General features: G+C 40.5%; 1 protein-coding gene across 1 annotated transcript in view; it reads right to left on the bottom strand.

Moving 5' to 3' along the window:
• Scel (sciellin) overlaps positions 1 to 16,044 on the bottom strand; it is a 101,823-nt gene that overhangs the window by 79,967 nt on the left and 5,812 nt on the right. Inside the window, exons 2-3 of the mRNA XM_055609796.1 lie at positions 2,756 to 2,817; positions 1,882 to 1,996 (exon numbers count right to left, since the gene is read on the bottom strand). Of these exons, the coding sequence (XP_055465771.1) occupies positions 1,882 to 1,996; positions 2,756 to 2,798 (158 nt within the window). The 5' untranslated portion in view covers positions 2,799 to 2,817. The remainder of the gene's footprint in view (positions 1 to 1,881; positions 1,997 to 2,755; positions 2,818 to 16,044) is intronic.

The following is a 16,044-nucleotide window of genomic DNA, read 5'->3' as shown; positions in this document are numbered from 1 at the left end:
TAAATTACTCAACATTTTGGAACTATGTTTAATAAAGCTATAAAAGAAACTATGGCAGATAATTAAAAAAAAGAAAGATGGGCGGAGACACTGAAACAATCCAGCAAACCTACAAATTCAGAGGGCCACCAAGAGAACGTTTCCATCCCCCCCACCATATCATTCTTTAAAACTTAAGAGGGCACAGCTGGCACCAGGCACCAGGCACGCTCTTACCTGAAAACAAATGGTAATGCACAGCCTGGAACTGGGCCAGTGGGAGCTGGAAAAGCACCTGAGCCAAGTTCTCTTTCACCAAGCAGCTGCCATGCCATCCAAGCCGGCTTCCCTAGGCCTGCTTAGGGAGGCTTGCTTGGCATAGGACCCACATTCCTGTCAACCGTGACTTATCATAGGCATTTCTACCCTTTACCCATCTGGATAAAGACTTGGAAGCCAAATTTTATTGTCTACAGTTGTAAAGGAAAAGAAGAGCTTTTTTTTTTTTTTTAAGTGAGGATTTGTGGGAGGGAGAGTCCAATAGAGCCCAATCTAACGGAGACCAAGTCTCTGCACATCCCCATAAGTCCTTAAATAAACAAGTCACAATAACAGAAGTTAACAGATACTTTTACCGGTGATGAGTGCGTTCCTCAAATAAGCATGCCGGGGTAGTACGTGGAAGTTTAGAATCAGTATCCCAAGATGCAGTTCCTCAGCATAGGACTGTTAACCGTGTGTGTGTGTGTGTGTGTGTGTGTGTGTGTGTGTGTGTGTGTGTGTGTGAAAGTTCTCTGCTTCTCTGCTGTGAGGTCTCTCCTGCATACTTCAGGATATTTATCAGTACTTTGGACCTCTACTCACTAAGCATTGGGTGTTATTCCCTGATTTCATGACCAAAAATATCTCCCAACATTGTCAAATATCCTCTGGGTAAATTGCCTGTAGTTAAAATTAAAAAAACTGGTATAATGGAAAGACGATAGATCATGTTAAAATATCAGTTCAACCACATAATAGCTGTATGCCATTTGAACAAATTATATAGCTTCTCAGAGCTGTATATTTCTCTCCTGTAAAATGAGATTATAATACTTACCTTATATGTTTATAAGAATTAGTGATACTTCATCAACCAGATACCCAACATCAAATTTAACACATAAAGAAATTAGAAAATGAATCCATAAGTATGCATTATTTATAATACATAACTGATTGATAACAAAGATGGAACCAGGCTAGATGAATATCATAAAACTATGTTGTGAATAGGTTGGAGGCCTATGGTCATAGTTTTAGTTCTTTGACTGTGCAGCTAGCAGAAGCAATGCTCAAAGCCAGTGAAACTTTGCCTAGCAGTTAAGTTTTTCCCCTTAAATAAGGTCACAATCTTCCAGCTACCTAGAAGTAGATGGTCAAACTGGACTAAAATGGTTGGGAGTTTATGGATTTTTCTCATGCATCTAGACATTTTAATTATTATTAAATTTAATTATTTGTAAACTTGGGAAATTCCTGGCATGAACAATATATCACAGAGGGGATTAACGGCTGTCTTTTGGGAAACTGAGATACCCTGCTTTCTTTTCAGCTTACAAAGGAAGCAGAACACCTGGCTTAGTTGACAGTCATAGTCTGCCCTGTAACAGCTCAATTCTTTTGCATATAAATGTTTGTTTCTAAAAGTGCAGTCGGGACACAAAGTGAATAAATTGTAGTAAATAATGATAATAATAATAATAAAGAAAAAAGAATGTGGTACAACTGAGTTGTGCTTACAAAAATTAGGCTATGTAGCCATGAGCTTTAGCAGGAAAGGCCTGCTTTTTAGGTGGCCAGATCTTCCAAACAGCCACCTTTCGTCCATCTATCCATCCATCCTCCCCACCTCACACTTACTTTTCTTCCTCAGGGCGTTTCTTTATCCAGCTGTTATCCTGTAAGAACACCCTTCTCTTGTTCACGTCATGAAAACCCTGTTGTCTCAGTGCAGCCCCCTGAGCGCTCTTCATATCTATCAAGAGAAACACAAGGAGCTGTAGGGGAGTGAAGCCAAGGATGGGGCGTTAACCAGGTCTTCAGAGACGCATCTTGTTGGCCTCATCTGCACTGGCAAGTCTAGTAGCATTTAGAAGCAGGGTGCTCCAGCAAGAAAGAACAAATCCCACACCCCATCACCAAAGATAACAAATAAAACTGCTCAGGTGCCAACTGAAACTGCCGGTACAGCTCAGGAGGCCCCGTCTGAGGGTGAGAGAATGCAGGATCATCAAGCTGAGACTAAACCCAGCTGGGCTTAGGGGCCACTATGCTGGCCTCTAAGACATAAGAATATGTCTTTGAAACACAGATTAAATTCGGGTACATTTGATTACACGTGACTTAATTCATGGATCTCACAGGTACCAGGGCACAGATTGTCCTCAAAAAAAAAAAAAAAAGACATTTATATTGATTTATTTTTTTAATTACAATGACATAAGTGGAACCTATAGCATTTGAAAATTTTTATTTCAGCATTTTAAAGAATTTCACACATGAGAACTACATCTAATCACATCCCGATCCTTCATTCTTACTTTTTTTTTTTGTTAAAAAAAGATTCCTATCTTAAGCAAAGCTACTATAATAAGGCCATTGTTTCCAAACAACAGATACCTATAGTAAAAACTTATGATCTATGAGTTGTTTTTCTTATATTTTAAAGAATTGGGTTTGTTTGTTTTTGTTTTTGTTTTTGTTTTGTAATTTGAGTAAACATTTTCTACATTACCATTTCCAGAAGGAGACTTTTTCCTTGAGGAAAAATTTGACATGCTGAATTCTAATGAGGATCTGAAAAAAAAAAAGGAGATGAGAGAAATATAGTGATGATATTAAGAACCTTCAAGGAACAATTTAATTACTAACATAAATTTTTCAAGGCTAGTGACAAAGCCTACAAGTATAACAAATGTTACATAAGGTGCTGTCTAAGAATCTGAGGCGTATCTGTTCCAAGGAATGTATTTTATTTGTTTTATATATGGAAAAAAATGAGGTCCAGCACATTTAATATCCCTAGGGCTATATAATAAACAACTAATTAAATTCAGTTTTCAACTGATTCATTTATTCAGCCAATAAATGTGCACTGAGAACCTGCATTGTGTCTGGCCCTGAGCTAGCAGAGGCAGCACAATGAGTCAGACAAGTGTTTGGTCATGGTGAATGGACAGAAAGGGACACTGTGACTCAAGTCACAGGGAAGGGAGCTTTAAGATGGGCTTACCGACTCCTTCTGGGAAGTCAAAGTAATAAACCCAGGCAAACTAATGTGTCGTGAGACAGAAAGCAACAAGATGGCCAGAAACACCAGATCTGGGAAACACTGGCGATTTCACACAGCCATCCCATGGGAAAGCTCCAAGGCCTTAGCCATGACCAGCCTCGACTATTACAGTATGGAAGGGTTAATGTGATGCCATCCCCTGTTCTTCTAGGGCTGATGCTGTTCCCCAGAAGAGGGTTATGCATCTGCGGTACTTATAGCTACTCATAGCCCCTTCTTACATACGCATGTGCATTAAAAATTATATTGGATGGGGGTCAACATAATAGCTCCGCAGGTAAAGGCAATTGCCATCAAGCCTGATGACTCAATCTACATAATCTACAGTCAAAATGGGTAGAAAGAGAGAACTTTCTCCCACAAGTTGTCTTCTGGCCTCCACACAGGGACACTTGCATTCACAGACACAAGTAAGAAAGAAAGAAAGAAATGAAAACGTATCCTTAATAGTCATTAAGGCTATGGCGGCACGAACACAGTTAGGAGTGTTTGTGTTCATCACTTACGCTTGCATCTTTCTCCTGTTGTTTAAAGAAGTCAAAATGAGAACACTTTGATGAGTCTTAGAAGCACTGCAAACCCTAGGCACTGTGCCTAGTTGGTCCTAGCTTACCTTGAGAGAAGGATTTACAGCTCTAAAACCAGAAAAGTCCCAGGTAAATGTGGACAACTAGTCATTCCAGGTGGGTAATTGTGTCTTCTGTGGAATCCATCCCACCAGATGACATACTGAGCTTGAAGGACCATTCAGTCTTAACTAAGAAGTAAATTCTAGGTCCAAGTTCTCACATTCAAGTTCTGCAGTCATATCCCTTAGCTTACCCCCTCAAACAGCGTTAACAAAACTTGTCACCTACTTCAAAAGATTACTGTGCTGATACTGATCAAATGAATAATGCCCACAAAAAATACCTTGTTGAACCTTAAATGCTGCTTAGCAGCACATTATCAGCTATAGCCTAACTTAGAGATTCTGAAAGTCCCATACCTCTGTCAGTATTGTCATGAAAATACTTCCATTGGTATTGTCATAGCCATAAGGACACACCCACGTAACCTGGAAATGACGGACTCAAGACCAAAATGCCAGTCATCTCAAAGCAGAGGTGATTCTGTGAGGAGAGTGTGTACATTGGAGTTTACTATGAGATCTGGCTGAAGCTCTGTTGGCACAGGATATGTCCTTGCTCATCTTCTTCTGCCTCCCCATCCTTCACTTCCTGCTCCTGAGACTACACCTACAATAGGTCACAGACACCCAACTTTCCCCTCATGCACTGAATCTAGGGAGACAGGTGCAAGACAAAGAGTAACAGCAACAATCATGGCCACTGCGAGTCTAAGTTTGGAGTCACTGTGGGTGGTTTATTAGCTCAGGTCCCTCGTGTACAAATGAAGCAAAGTCAAGTTGCGAGAATCACATGAGAACACATGTGGAGTGTCGAATCCAGTACTCCATAATTCTTAACTTCATATCTTTATTTTATCACTTTGAAAGACAGAGCAAAACAAGAAAGGGAGGCGGGATAGGGAAGGGTTGGAAGAGATGTGAACACAGGCAAAGGAATATCCAGTGAGTGTGGAATGGCCCCTTGCTGGCTGCCTTTGGAGGTTAACAAGCTTTGGTAGGAAAATGGAGTAAAGAGAACCTGCAAACCAAGCAGAGGCTTATTGAGATGGCTCAGTGGGTGAAGGTGTTTACCCCTCTCCTGATGATCTAAGCCCATCCCTCAGGATCTACATGGCTGAAGAAGAGAACAAGAGGCTTGTCCTCCAACTTCCACATGCAGGCTATGACGTTTATAACGAGGATGAATTCACACGTGCATGTATGCATACACACACACATACACACAAACAAATAAATAAGACACCTGTATCTAAATTATTCATTAATTTTGCCTCAATTTGGCCTTACCTTTAGGGACTTCTAGCTTACTATTTACTGTTTCTAAATGGAATCTGATGATTTTTCTTTTTCCTTTTAGCTGACAAAAACGACAGGGACTATGATTCTGAAGTTGTTGACACATTGAATGTATATTTAATAATACATTTGCAAAAACTGCAAGTTCAATTGTGAGTCCGGAAACAGGGTAGCTGGAGAAAAGACATTGTATAACTATCTGTTGATTAGCTTTCTCTTCTAAGAAGCTGAGCGTCAGGGAACAGGGCATAAGCTTCCTCTTTTGTTCTCAGTATAGGATAATGCCAATGCTGCCCAGCTATTTCCTAGACTGTGTCCTGGCCCCCAAATTCACATGTTGAACTTAAAGTACATCATCAGACTATCCCACTATTTGGAGATAGTGACTTGCAAGAGGGGGGATTAAATGAGGCCTTTGGAACAGGAGGGCTTTCACATGTAAGCCAAGGAAGAAAAACTCAACTGAACCTGAACACACTGACACCCTGACCCTGGACACTCAGCCTCTAGATTGCCAGAAGATACATTTCACTGTCTAGCTCACCACGTCTCCATGTGGTGTCTTGTTCTGGCACCCCTGGACAATCAACCAGTGCTTCTGAATGAAATGATCAAGCCTTTCCAAAGAAGCAAAGTCATCGAAAGAGCTGTGTGCCACACTGCCCGTGATCTGTGCCCTTAATTTATTCAGCTGTCATAGCCCACAGATCAATTAGCAATGTATAAAAATGTGTCAGTTGATCCCCTCGTTTGAGAGCATGTATGTCGTGGGCATTATCTCTCACCACCAAAGGAATGAACTTTGTCAGGTGGCTATTATTATCACCAACACTCGGGTAAATCACGTGAAGTTCAGGGACAGTTTAACTTGTCCAAGGTGCTAAGCAGCAGAGGCAGACGTCTCCAACAAAGCCATCACTTTTCTGAGCACGCAGCCATCCTGCTCATCATGAGTCACTGAGAGACTAGACGGGTACCCGGGAGATAAAGTGACAGAGGAGTGGTGCTTGGTGGGGGCCTGCCCGATCCATGACATCTTGCAAGTCCAATAAGTTTTTCTCACAATACCTTAGGGCAACCAAGGCAGCCTTTGAGGGAATCACTGCAGCAGAGTAACCTTCACAGAAGAGCCTCCTTTGTGTATTCTTGAATATCATCTTGATAATAACAAACCTACACATGAATAGTCATAGCAACATTGTGTGCTGTTACTTTTTGTTTGTTTGGTTGGTGGGTTTTTTGTTTGTTTTCTCTTTTTTATTAAATTTTTATTTTTTTATATTAATTACAGTTTATTTGCTTTGTATCCCAGCTGTAGTCCCCTCCCACATTCCCTCCCAATGCTTATCTCCTCCCATGCCCCTCACCAAGTCCACTGATAAGGTAGGTCCTCCTCCCCTTCCATCTGACCCTAGCCTATCAAATCTCATCGGGACTGGTTGCATTGTCCTCCTCTGTGGCCTGGTAAGGCTGCCCCCACCTTCAGGGAGAGGTGATCAAAAAGCTTGCCACTGAGTTCATGTCAGAGACAGTCCCTGTTCCCCTTACTAGGGAACCCACTTAGATACTGAGCTGCCATGGGCTCCATCTGAGCAGGAGTTCTAGGTTATCTCCATACATGGTCCTTGTTTAGAGTATCAGTCTCAGAAAAACCCCTGTGCCCAGATATTTTGATTCTGTTGCTCTTCTTCTGGAGCTCCTGTCCTCTCCAGGTCTTAATATTTCCCCCTTGTTTCATAAGATTCTCTGCACTCTGCCCAAAGTTTGGTTATGAGTCTCAGCATCTGCTTTGATACACTGCTGGGTAGAGTCATTCAAAGGCCTTCTGTGGTAGGCTCCTATCCTGTTTCCTGTTTTCTCCTTCTTCCAGTGTTCATCCGTTTGTCTTTCTGAGTGAGGATTGATCATCTTACCCAGGGTCCTCCTTCTTGCTTAGCTTCTTTATGTGTACAGATTTTAGTATGTTTATCCTATATTATATGTCTAATATCCATTTACAAATGAGTATATACCCTGTGTGTCTTTCCGCTTCTGGGATACTTTACTAAGGATGATCTTTTCTAGTTCCCACCATTTGCCTGCAAATTTCATGATTTCCTTGTTTTTAATTGCATTGCTGAGTAGTATTCCATTGTGTAAATGTACCACAATTTCTGTATCCATTCCTCCATTGAGGGACATCAGTGTTGTTTCTAGGTTAACTTTTAAGTATTTTATTTACATTTCTTATGTCTCTTTCTCCCTTCTCTGCTCCAATCCCTCCCAACACCGGGTAGGAGAGAAAGGAAGTTAGGGGAAATCAAAACAAAAAGCATGTTTACATATCATAACCCAAAACTTCTACAACAATTTGCAATAGTGAAAAACAATGGAACTAATCCAAAAACGCCCCGAACAATAAATGGTTGTGTAGTTTGACATATCCAAACAACGTATCGCTCAGGAATACAAGGGACTGAAGAAGCGGTTTCCACTAGAGAATGGATGAAACAGGAAACACGCTAAATGCAAGGACCCAGACACTGAAGATGTGTTACTCTACCTCTATGAAATGTGAACAAGAGTCAGGCTCTTAGAAAAAAAATAACCTGTGCTTTTTTAAAAAGCCAGGGGAAAGGAAGATGCTACTAATGGAAATGGGGCTTCTTAGAGGACAAAAAAAAAAAAAAATGTTCTGGAATTGTACACTGGTGATTGATTACAAACTTGTGAATTAAAAAAAAAGAATTTTATACTTTCAGTTGAATAAAGGGTATAGTATATGAATCATCTTTTCAACTAAAAAATATCCCAAACCAAAAACAGTCAGCAGGTGTGGGTCATATGAGAACTCAAGGGACAGCCTTATTCCCCCATGGTTTTGCCAGAATAAAATGAAGTGAGCTTTTATGTCACAGGATCACATCAAGCCCATCAGGACTGATACCCATCCAACCACTGACAACATACACACTGCACTGAGAAACATCCTTGCTTAAATATGTCTGACTCCTGACCAGACCCCTATTTCAGTTTTTGGCTTACAAACAGAGTCATCCCCTTTTACAGAAAAGCATGAATGGGAGCCAAAGGAAAAATATCAATTCTATTCAAGATTATATTCATGTGAATTAACAAGGTGATAGAGCAGATTGTGAGACAATAGGAGAACGTAATATTCCACCTATGTGGCATAAGCAGATAACTATTGGGTACTAGATCTCTGATTTTTAGTTAGTGTGCTATAAAACAACATATCGTATATATCCTGCTTACAGTACATATTAATTAGTACAATATTTAGCATATATAGTAAATATATTATTTATTATAGCTTATTATATAGTTTATTTGCAAAACAATTAAATCACATAAATAGCTATTCCTGTAACATTGAACTTAAAATTCAATGTCTAAAAGCCACACTTGTGCTCATTTAAAAGACATAAATCTCATATATGCCATATTTTATTCATGCTACTACTGCTAGCTTTTGAAACAAACAGCTTCTGCGTGTTGCAATTTCTCTTACCATCTACTGGAGTATTAATAACACCTACCAGATCTTTGCACAGATTTCCCGCCCAGTTTGATGTCAATGACCCCTTTTCCTATTGCATCCCATCTTTGGCTTCTTGCTAGGCCCCCAGATCTCCCTATTTTCCTCCAAGTATCATAATCCACTTGGCATTTGGCTGTCATTGTCTTTCAATCTAGCTAGTTTGACATAAAATATACCTGGAGAGAGCACATTAAGGCTGAGTGGTGGCTCAGAGGACAAGTGTGGAGCAGTGATTTAGCCGCAGGCTGAGTCCCAGCTGTGGCACTCATTAGACACGTGGACCAAGCCATTATGTCTGTCTCCGAAAAGTGGGGGTTAGTTCAAGCTTAAAAGGTTAGTGTGAAAACTAAGATAATGTTCTATAAATTATAAATTACTATAAATCATGTAAGCTATTATTATTTCTAAACTCTCCCCTTTCCTTAGCAGAGCCCACAGAGGCAGCAGATACCCAGATTTAGAAGAATGAATGAGGCATGGGTGAGAGAAGACAGAAAATTGAAAGAACAATGCCTGCAGTGGAGCTACAACAAGATAGAAACTAAGTATCCAGAGAGACACTAAGGTTCCCTTGCCTGCTTTTCCTAGACATACCCCAGGGGTTCTAGGGTAGAGCCTTTGGGTGCTTTTACATGGTATCCATGGCCAGTCACCAACAGAGACGAAAAGGTTACAGACTAGAAGCTGGATCTGATGCGTACCTCCTTAACGAGGCCTTCTGAAGAACGTTTTCTTGCTGTCAAAGCATGAGAGCGCCACACCTTCCAGGAAGAGGTTCTGTCTCTATTGGGGTTAGTCCGAAAGATGTCACGAAGAGGCAATTCCTGGTTTTTATTTGCTGTTTTGTTTTTGTTTTTGTACCTAGCACTCTGTAAAAAGTTGACACTATGGTAGTTGGGGAATCTCTCCAGATCTTACCCATCCCAGCATAGTACCCAGACCCTGGCTACAACTTCTAAATGTGTGTTCTCAACCTGTGGGTGGAGACCCATTTGGGGGTCAAATGACCTTTTCATGGGAGTAGCCTAAGACCATCGGAAACTATGTTCCATAACAGTAGCAAAGTTACAGTTACGAAGTAGCAACGAAAATAATTTTATGGTTGGGATTTCCACAACATGAGGTATATTAAAGGGTCGCAGAATTTGGAAGATTGAGGACCTCTGTTCTAAATGAACAGGCTTGGAGAGGGTGGGAAACACTGAGTTACAGCAAAAAGTGCTGTACTCAGTGTCCAAATATTTTGATTAGTTAAATGCAAATCACCATTCATCATGTCTTCTGTCATCTGGTAAGTTACTGAATATATAATTGGTCTTCTATGTGGGACCCATATAATTTTTTAAATGAATTTTCATGCTCAAGAAGGCCAATGATCATCACTCTGATTTTCATATTTAGAATACTCTAGAATTCAGAACTGTGGACTGTGTCTATAATTCTAGCCACCGGGGACTGTGCGTGGGCCACAGAGGATGTTCAAGGCCAACCTGGAAAAGTGAGTGAGACCTTGTCTCAAATTTTAAGGACAAAAAAAAAAAAATCATAAAATGAGGATTGGGGATCCTGTGCTTGCATAAAATGAAAAAAAAAAAAAAAAGAAAAAGAAAAAGACACCTTTAATCTCAGCTCTCAGGGAGGCAGAAGCAGGAGGAGCTCTGTGAGTTTGAGGCCAGCCCAGGATAGCCAGGGCTACACAGAGAACAACAATTTTTGCTTTTTTACTTACATTTCTGGTTCATCTTAACTTTCAGGGGGCAGCAAAGGAGCCCTGTGTACCTTGGGAAAGGATGAGAAGGAAAAGCCCAGACACAAGCCACCAGGAAGGTTTTAGGGACGCATGACACGGAGTGGTACCCTCTCCAGTCCCTATTCTTTACGTCCTCCCCACCTATAGATAAACCCACACTTTCCACTCTCTGATGAAGCTACGCGTGAGCACATCTATACTTCAAGCTCTTGAGACTGAAAGAAAAATCCCTTTTTGCTTGGCCTTTTTGTGTCCAGCTGTTCTCCTCTGAATTAAGTTGCCTTACAGAAGGCAGGAGTGGCTATTTTGGACTTGACAAGGTCATAAAGCTGCCACAGTTATCCTGGATTACCTATCTTTAAACCTTTCCTTCTAGAAGACTAGCAAGGCCCCTGTTATTAAAAAAAAAAAAATTAAGTTGCTTTTTGTATTTATTACCAAAGCCTAATGCTTTCCTCCATGTTCCTAAGCTTTTATAGAACAAATAGGTTTAAAATATGACAAGGGTCCACAAAACCCAGTCGTTGAGTTTTTTATTAGTAAACAGCACACATGACAAAGGTCTGTGATCAAGGCTTTCAGCAACAGGGGCCACTTGCTGAGCGGTGCCATGTGCCAGTTCCTGTGTGCAAGCATATGATCTTATTTAATCTTTTCGGTGTGTACTATTATCTCTAATTACAGGAGCCCGAGATGTAGCCTGCACAGATCACAGTCAGTGGTAGAACGGGGCCCTATAATTAAGTGTGAATGACTATAATGCAGTTAAGTGGTTCTGTGTACAACTCAGAGTGCTACGGGATATAGCCAATAGAAAGGTTGCCGAGAATCACCCTGGTATACCAAAAGATGGGCGACAGAGGAAGGGTGGTTGGGGGAGCAACAGCAATGAAGGGCATATCCAGCATGTCCCGAGAGCTCAGCAAGGAACTCAGCTCCCACTGCACTGAAGCTTAGACCTGATAACATTACTGTTCTGGGGCCATCTTGCTGCCAGACAGCTGAGCAATGCTTCCTACTCATTTCCAAAACTCATGTTGTCCGTTGATGCAATCTAGATAATAAAGGAAGATGCATTTGCATGCTATTTTCAGGTAATAATAGTTCATTAAGGATTCTGTTTTTCCTCTGAAATAAAAATAACTGATACTGTAGAAGTTTTTTTTGTTTTTTTGTTTTTTTGTTTTTCCTTATTGGACTTAAGTGACCAAAATAATGGTCGCCTGCTTCATGGTTCAAGGCCAGGTCTTGGTTCATGGGCAAGGTCTGCTCTGTGGACTTCTCTGTTTCTCCCATATAATTTTCCCCTAGAGCCATCATTTACCTCACCTTGTCCTTTCATCAGCCCATTTGGTGATCCAAGGCCATTTCTAGAGGCTTCTAAACTATCTGTGAGGTCTGACCCTCTCATATGCAGTTCTGCTTTTCCAGACATTTTTCTGCAATGGAACACTTCTGTTTGGCCCAGGATAGAAAAAAGCATCTTTTTAACATACAGATATTTCTTACGTAGTTATTAAAAAGGAATCAAAACCATACATCTGTGTGAAGAATATCCTTGTTTAAAAAAATGACCTTTTGGTGAGCGAGCTGTCAATCACAAGCCTCTCAAAATTAAATACAACAAAACCTTATTTTTGGGGACTTCTTTAATGCAATTGCCTTTTAAGGACTGGAGTTACCTGGATTTAAAAATCTATTCAACATCCAACCAAATGAGGTCACCTTAGTAGCCTTGGTTCAGATAATTGTGTTTATTTTTTTTTTCAGTCTCAGCTTTTCTTTTTTTAATTAAATTTTTATTTTTTTATATTAATTACAGTTTATTTACTTTGTATTCCAGCTGTAGTCCCCTCCCTCATTCCCTCCAGATCCCACCCTCTCTCCCTCATCTCCTCCCTGCCCCTCTCCAAGTCCACTGATAGGAGAGGTCCTCCTCCCCTTCCATCTGACCCTAGCTTATCAGGTCTCATCAGGACTGGCTTCAATGTCCCCCTCTGGGGCCTAGCAAGGCTGCTCCTCCCTTGAGCGTGGGGGAGGAGAATCAAAGAGCCTACCATTGAGTTTTTGTCAGAGACAGTCCCTGTTCCCCTTACTACTTGGAAACTGAGCTGCCACGAGCTATGTCTGAGCAGGGGTTCTAGGTTATATCCATACATAGTCCTTGGTTGGAGAATCAGTCTCAGAAAAGACCCCTGTGTCCAGATATATTTTGTCCTTGTGGAGCTCGTGTCCTCTCTAGATCTTACTAACTCCCCCTTCTTTCATATGATTCTCTCTCTGCACTCTGCCCAACGTTTGGTTATGAGTCTCAGCATCTGCTTTGATACACTGCTAGGAAGAGTCTTTCAGAGGCCCTCTATGGTAGGCTCCTGTCCCATTTCTTGTAATTTGTAGGCAAATGGTGGGAACTAGAAAAGATCATCCTAAGTGAGCTATTGCAGTAAAGATGAAGCTACTCAAAAAGTGCTACCTGAGTCTATGTGGAACAGTGGCATATGCCAGCACCTGAGCCCCTCTGTTTTCTTTTGTGTGTGAGAGAGAGACAGGGTCTTACCATGTAGCGCAGACTGGACTCTAAAATATCTCAGGTTCCCAGGATTTGGAATTACAGCAGAGCAACTATACTTTAAATATGGAAATTCATAGAAAAAAATGATGCTGCAATTCTTCTCTATTGTGTTGGGAACTATAAAAATCAGTTTGATTTTATTTTGTTTCCAAAGTCCTTACATGAACATTGTGATATGTCAGTATTGTTAACTATAATCTATACTTGAGAAGACAAAAATGCAGAGAAAGGGGTCCAGGGTTTTTCAGCCAACTAGAGTTCTAGGCTAGAAATTCTCATACTAACTCTAGTGTTCTTGTCATAATGCCAAAACTGTTCTGTGCCCATAGCCAGCTATAGTTTAGATGACCAATGATCAACATTCAGGTTTAAATATTCTTTTAACTGTCAAAGTACTAAATGTTTAAGTTGAAATTCTAACCATGAAGCCAAGATTCTCAATGATCTTGACATAAACAGAACAAAACAAAGTAAAAGAAAAGTGAATACGAAAAAAGCTGTCAACCACCAGCCAATCTTTCATTTCTTCTTTGAGATTTAGAACCAGAAGGTTGTCCTTTACATTCACTGTTTGCAAAATGCCCAAAGACATATGTCTTTAGGTTTTAGACAAAATCATACTTAAGCTCTTTTTTTAACTTTATTTATTTATTTATTTATTTATTTATTTATTTATTTATTATTATTATTTATTTATTTTTTTTTACCCCAGTAAAATTTTATTTCATTATTATTTGTTGTACGAAGAATCAAATATCTGGCTTAGTGCACACTAGGAAAGTGTTTTACTTCTGAGCTACCTCACATCATGAATTTATTTTTCTTTGGATGTGGTGTCTCACCATGTTCCCTAGGTTTATGTTTAACTTGTGAATCTTCTGCCTCAGCTTCCTGCATTGTAAGCACATGCTTCTCATATTAATTTTAAATATTATTTATTTTTTTATTAATTACACTTTATTCACTTTGTATCCCCCCCATAAGCCCCTCCCTCCTCCCCTCCCTCTCCCACCCTCCCTTCCCCTTCTTCATGCATGCCCCTCCTCAAGTCCACTGATAGGGGAGGTCATCCTCTCCTTCCTTCTGATCTTAGTCTATCAGATCTCATCAGGAGTGGCTGCATTGTCATCTTCTGTGGCCTGGTAAGGCTGCTCCCCCCCCTCAGGGGGAGGTGATCAAAGAGCAAGTCAATCAGATTATGTCAGAGGCAGTCCCTCTTCCCATTACTATGGAACCCACTTGGACACTAAACTGCCATGGGCTACATCTTTGCAGGGGTTCTAGATTATCTCCATTCATGGTACTTGGTTGGAGTTTGAGTCTCTGGGAAGACCCCTGTGTTCAAATTTCTGGTTCTGTTGCTCTCCTTGTGGAGTTCCTGTTCTCTCCAGATCTTACTATTTCCCACTTCTTACGTAAGATTCCATGGATACTGCCCAACAGTTGGCCATAAGTCTCAGCATCTGCTTTGATAGTCTGCAGGGCAGAGCCTTTCAGAGGCCCTCTGTGGCAAGTTTCTAGCTTGTATCCTGTTTTCTTCTTCTTCTGATGTCCTTCCTCTTTGCCTTTCCCATTTAGTCAGATTAGTTTCTTTAGATGTACAGATTTTAGTAGGTTTATCCTATATTACATGTCTATATGAGTGAGTATATATTGTGTGTGTCTTTCTGCTTCTGGGACAGCTCACTCAGGATGATCCTTTCCAGGTTCCACCATTTACCTGCAAACTTCATGATTTCCTTATTTTTCATTGCTGAGTGATACTCCATTGTGTAGATGTACCACAATTTCTGCATCCATTCTTCAGTTGAGGGGCATCTGGGCCATTTCCAGCTTCTGGCTATTACAAATAAAGCTGCTACAAACATGGTTGAGCAAATGTCCTTATTGTGTACTTGAGCCTCTTTTGGATATATGCCTAGGAGTGGTATGGCTGGATCTTGAGGAAGCGCTATTCCTAGTTGTCTGAGAATTGATTGATTTCCAGAGTGGTTGTACAAGTTTACATTCCCACCAGCAGTGGAGGAGGGTTCCCCTTTCTCCACAGCCTCTCCAACATGTGTTGTCACTTGAGTTTTTCATCTTGGCCATTCTTTTGATTTGCATTTCCCTAATGGCTAATGACGTCGAGCATTTCTTTAAGTGTTTCTCTGCCATTCTATATTCCTTTACAGAGAATTCTCTCTTTAGCTCTGTTCCCCATTTTTTAATTGGATTACTTGGTTTGCTGCTTTTCAGCTTCTTTAGTTCTTTATATATGCTGGATATTAGCCCTCTGTCGGAAAAAGGGTTGGTGAAGATTCTTTCCCAATCTGTAGGCAGTTGTTTTGTTTTGATGACGGTGTCCTTTGCTTTACAGAACTTTTCAGTTTCATGAGGTCCCATTTATTGATTGTTGCTCTTACAGCCTGTGCTGTTGGTGTTCTGTTCAGGAAGTTGTCTCCTGTACCAATGAGTTCTAGGGTCTTCCCCACATTTTCTTCTAACCGATTTAATGTGTCTGGTTTTATATTGAGGTCTTTGATCCACTTGGACTTTAGTTTTGTGCAGGGTGATAAGTATGGATCTATTTGCATTTTTCTACATGTAGACATCCAGTTAGACCAGCACCATTTGTTTAAGATGCTATCTTTTTTCCATTGTATGTTTTTGGCATCTTTGTCAAAGATCAGGTGTCCATAAGTATGTGGGTTTATTTCTGGGTCTTCTGTTTGGTTCCATTGATCCACCATTCTGTTTTTATGCCAGTACCATGCAGTTTTTATTACTGTTGCTCTTAATCAAGGAGTCAATCAAAATGGTAGTTCTTGGATTCATTAGAAACCATACACATCCTCTGCTTCTTAAATGTGCACTTTTTAGACATTCCTTTTGCTTTAGTGTGTGTGTGTGTATGTGTGTGTGTGTGTGTGTGTGTGTGTGTGTGTGTGTGTGTGTGTGT

Source organism: Psammomys obesus, unplaced genomic scaffold, assembly GCF_907164565.1.
Source record: "Psammomys obesus unplaced genomic scaffold, mPsaObe1.curated_primary_1811, whole genome shotgun sequence".
Taxonomy (NCBI): Eukaryota; Metazoa; Chordata; class Mammalia; order Rodentia; family Muridae; genus Psammomys; species Psammomys obesus.
Note: the sequence above shows the minus strand (reverse complement) of the source record. Positions and strands in the feature narration are given on the sequence as shown.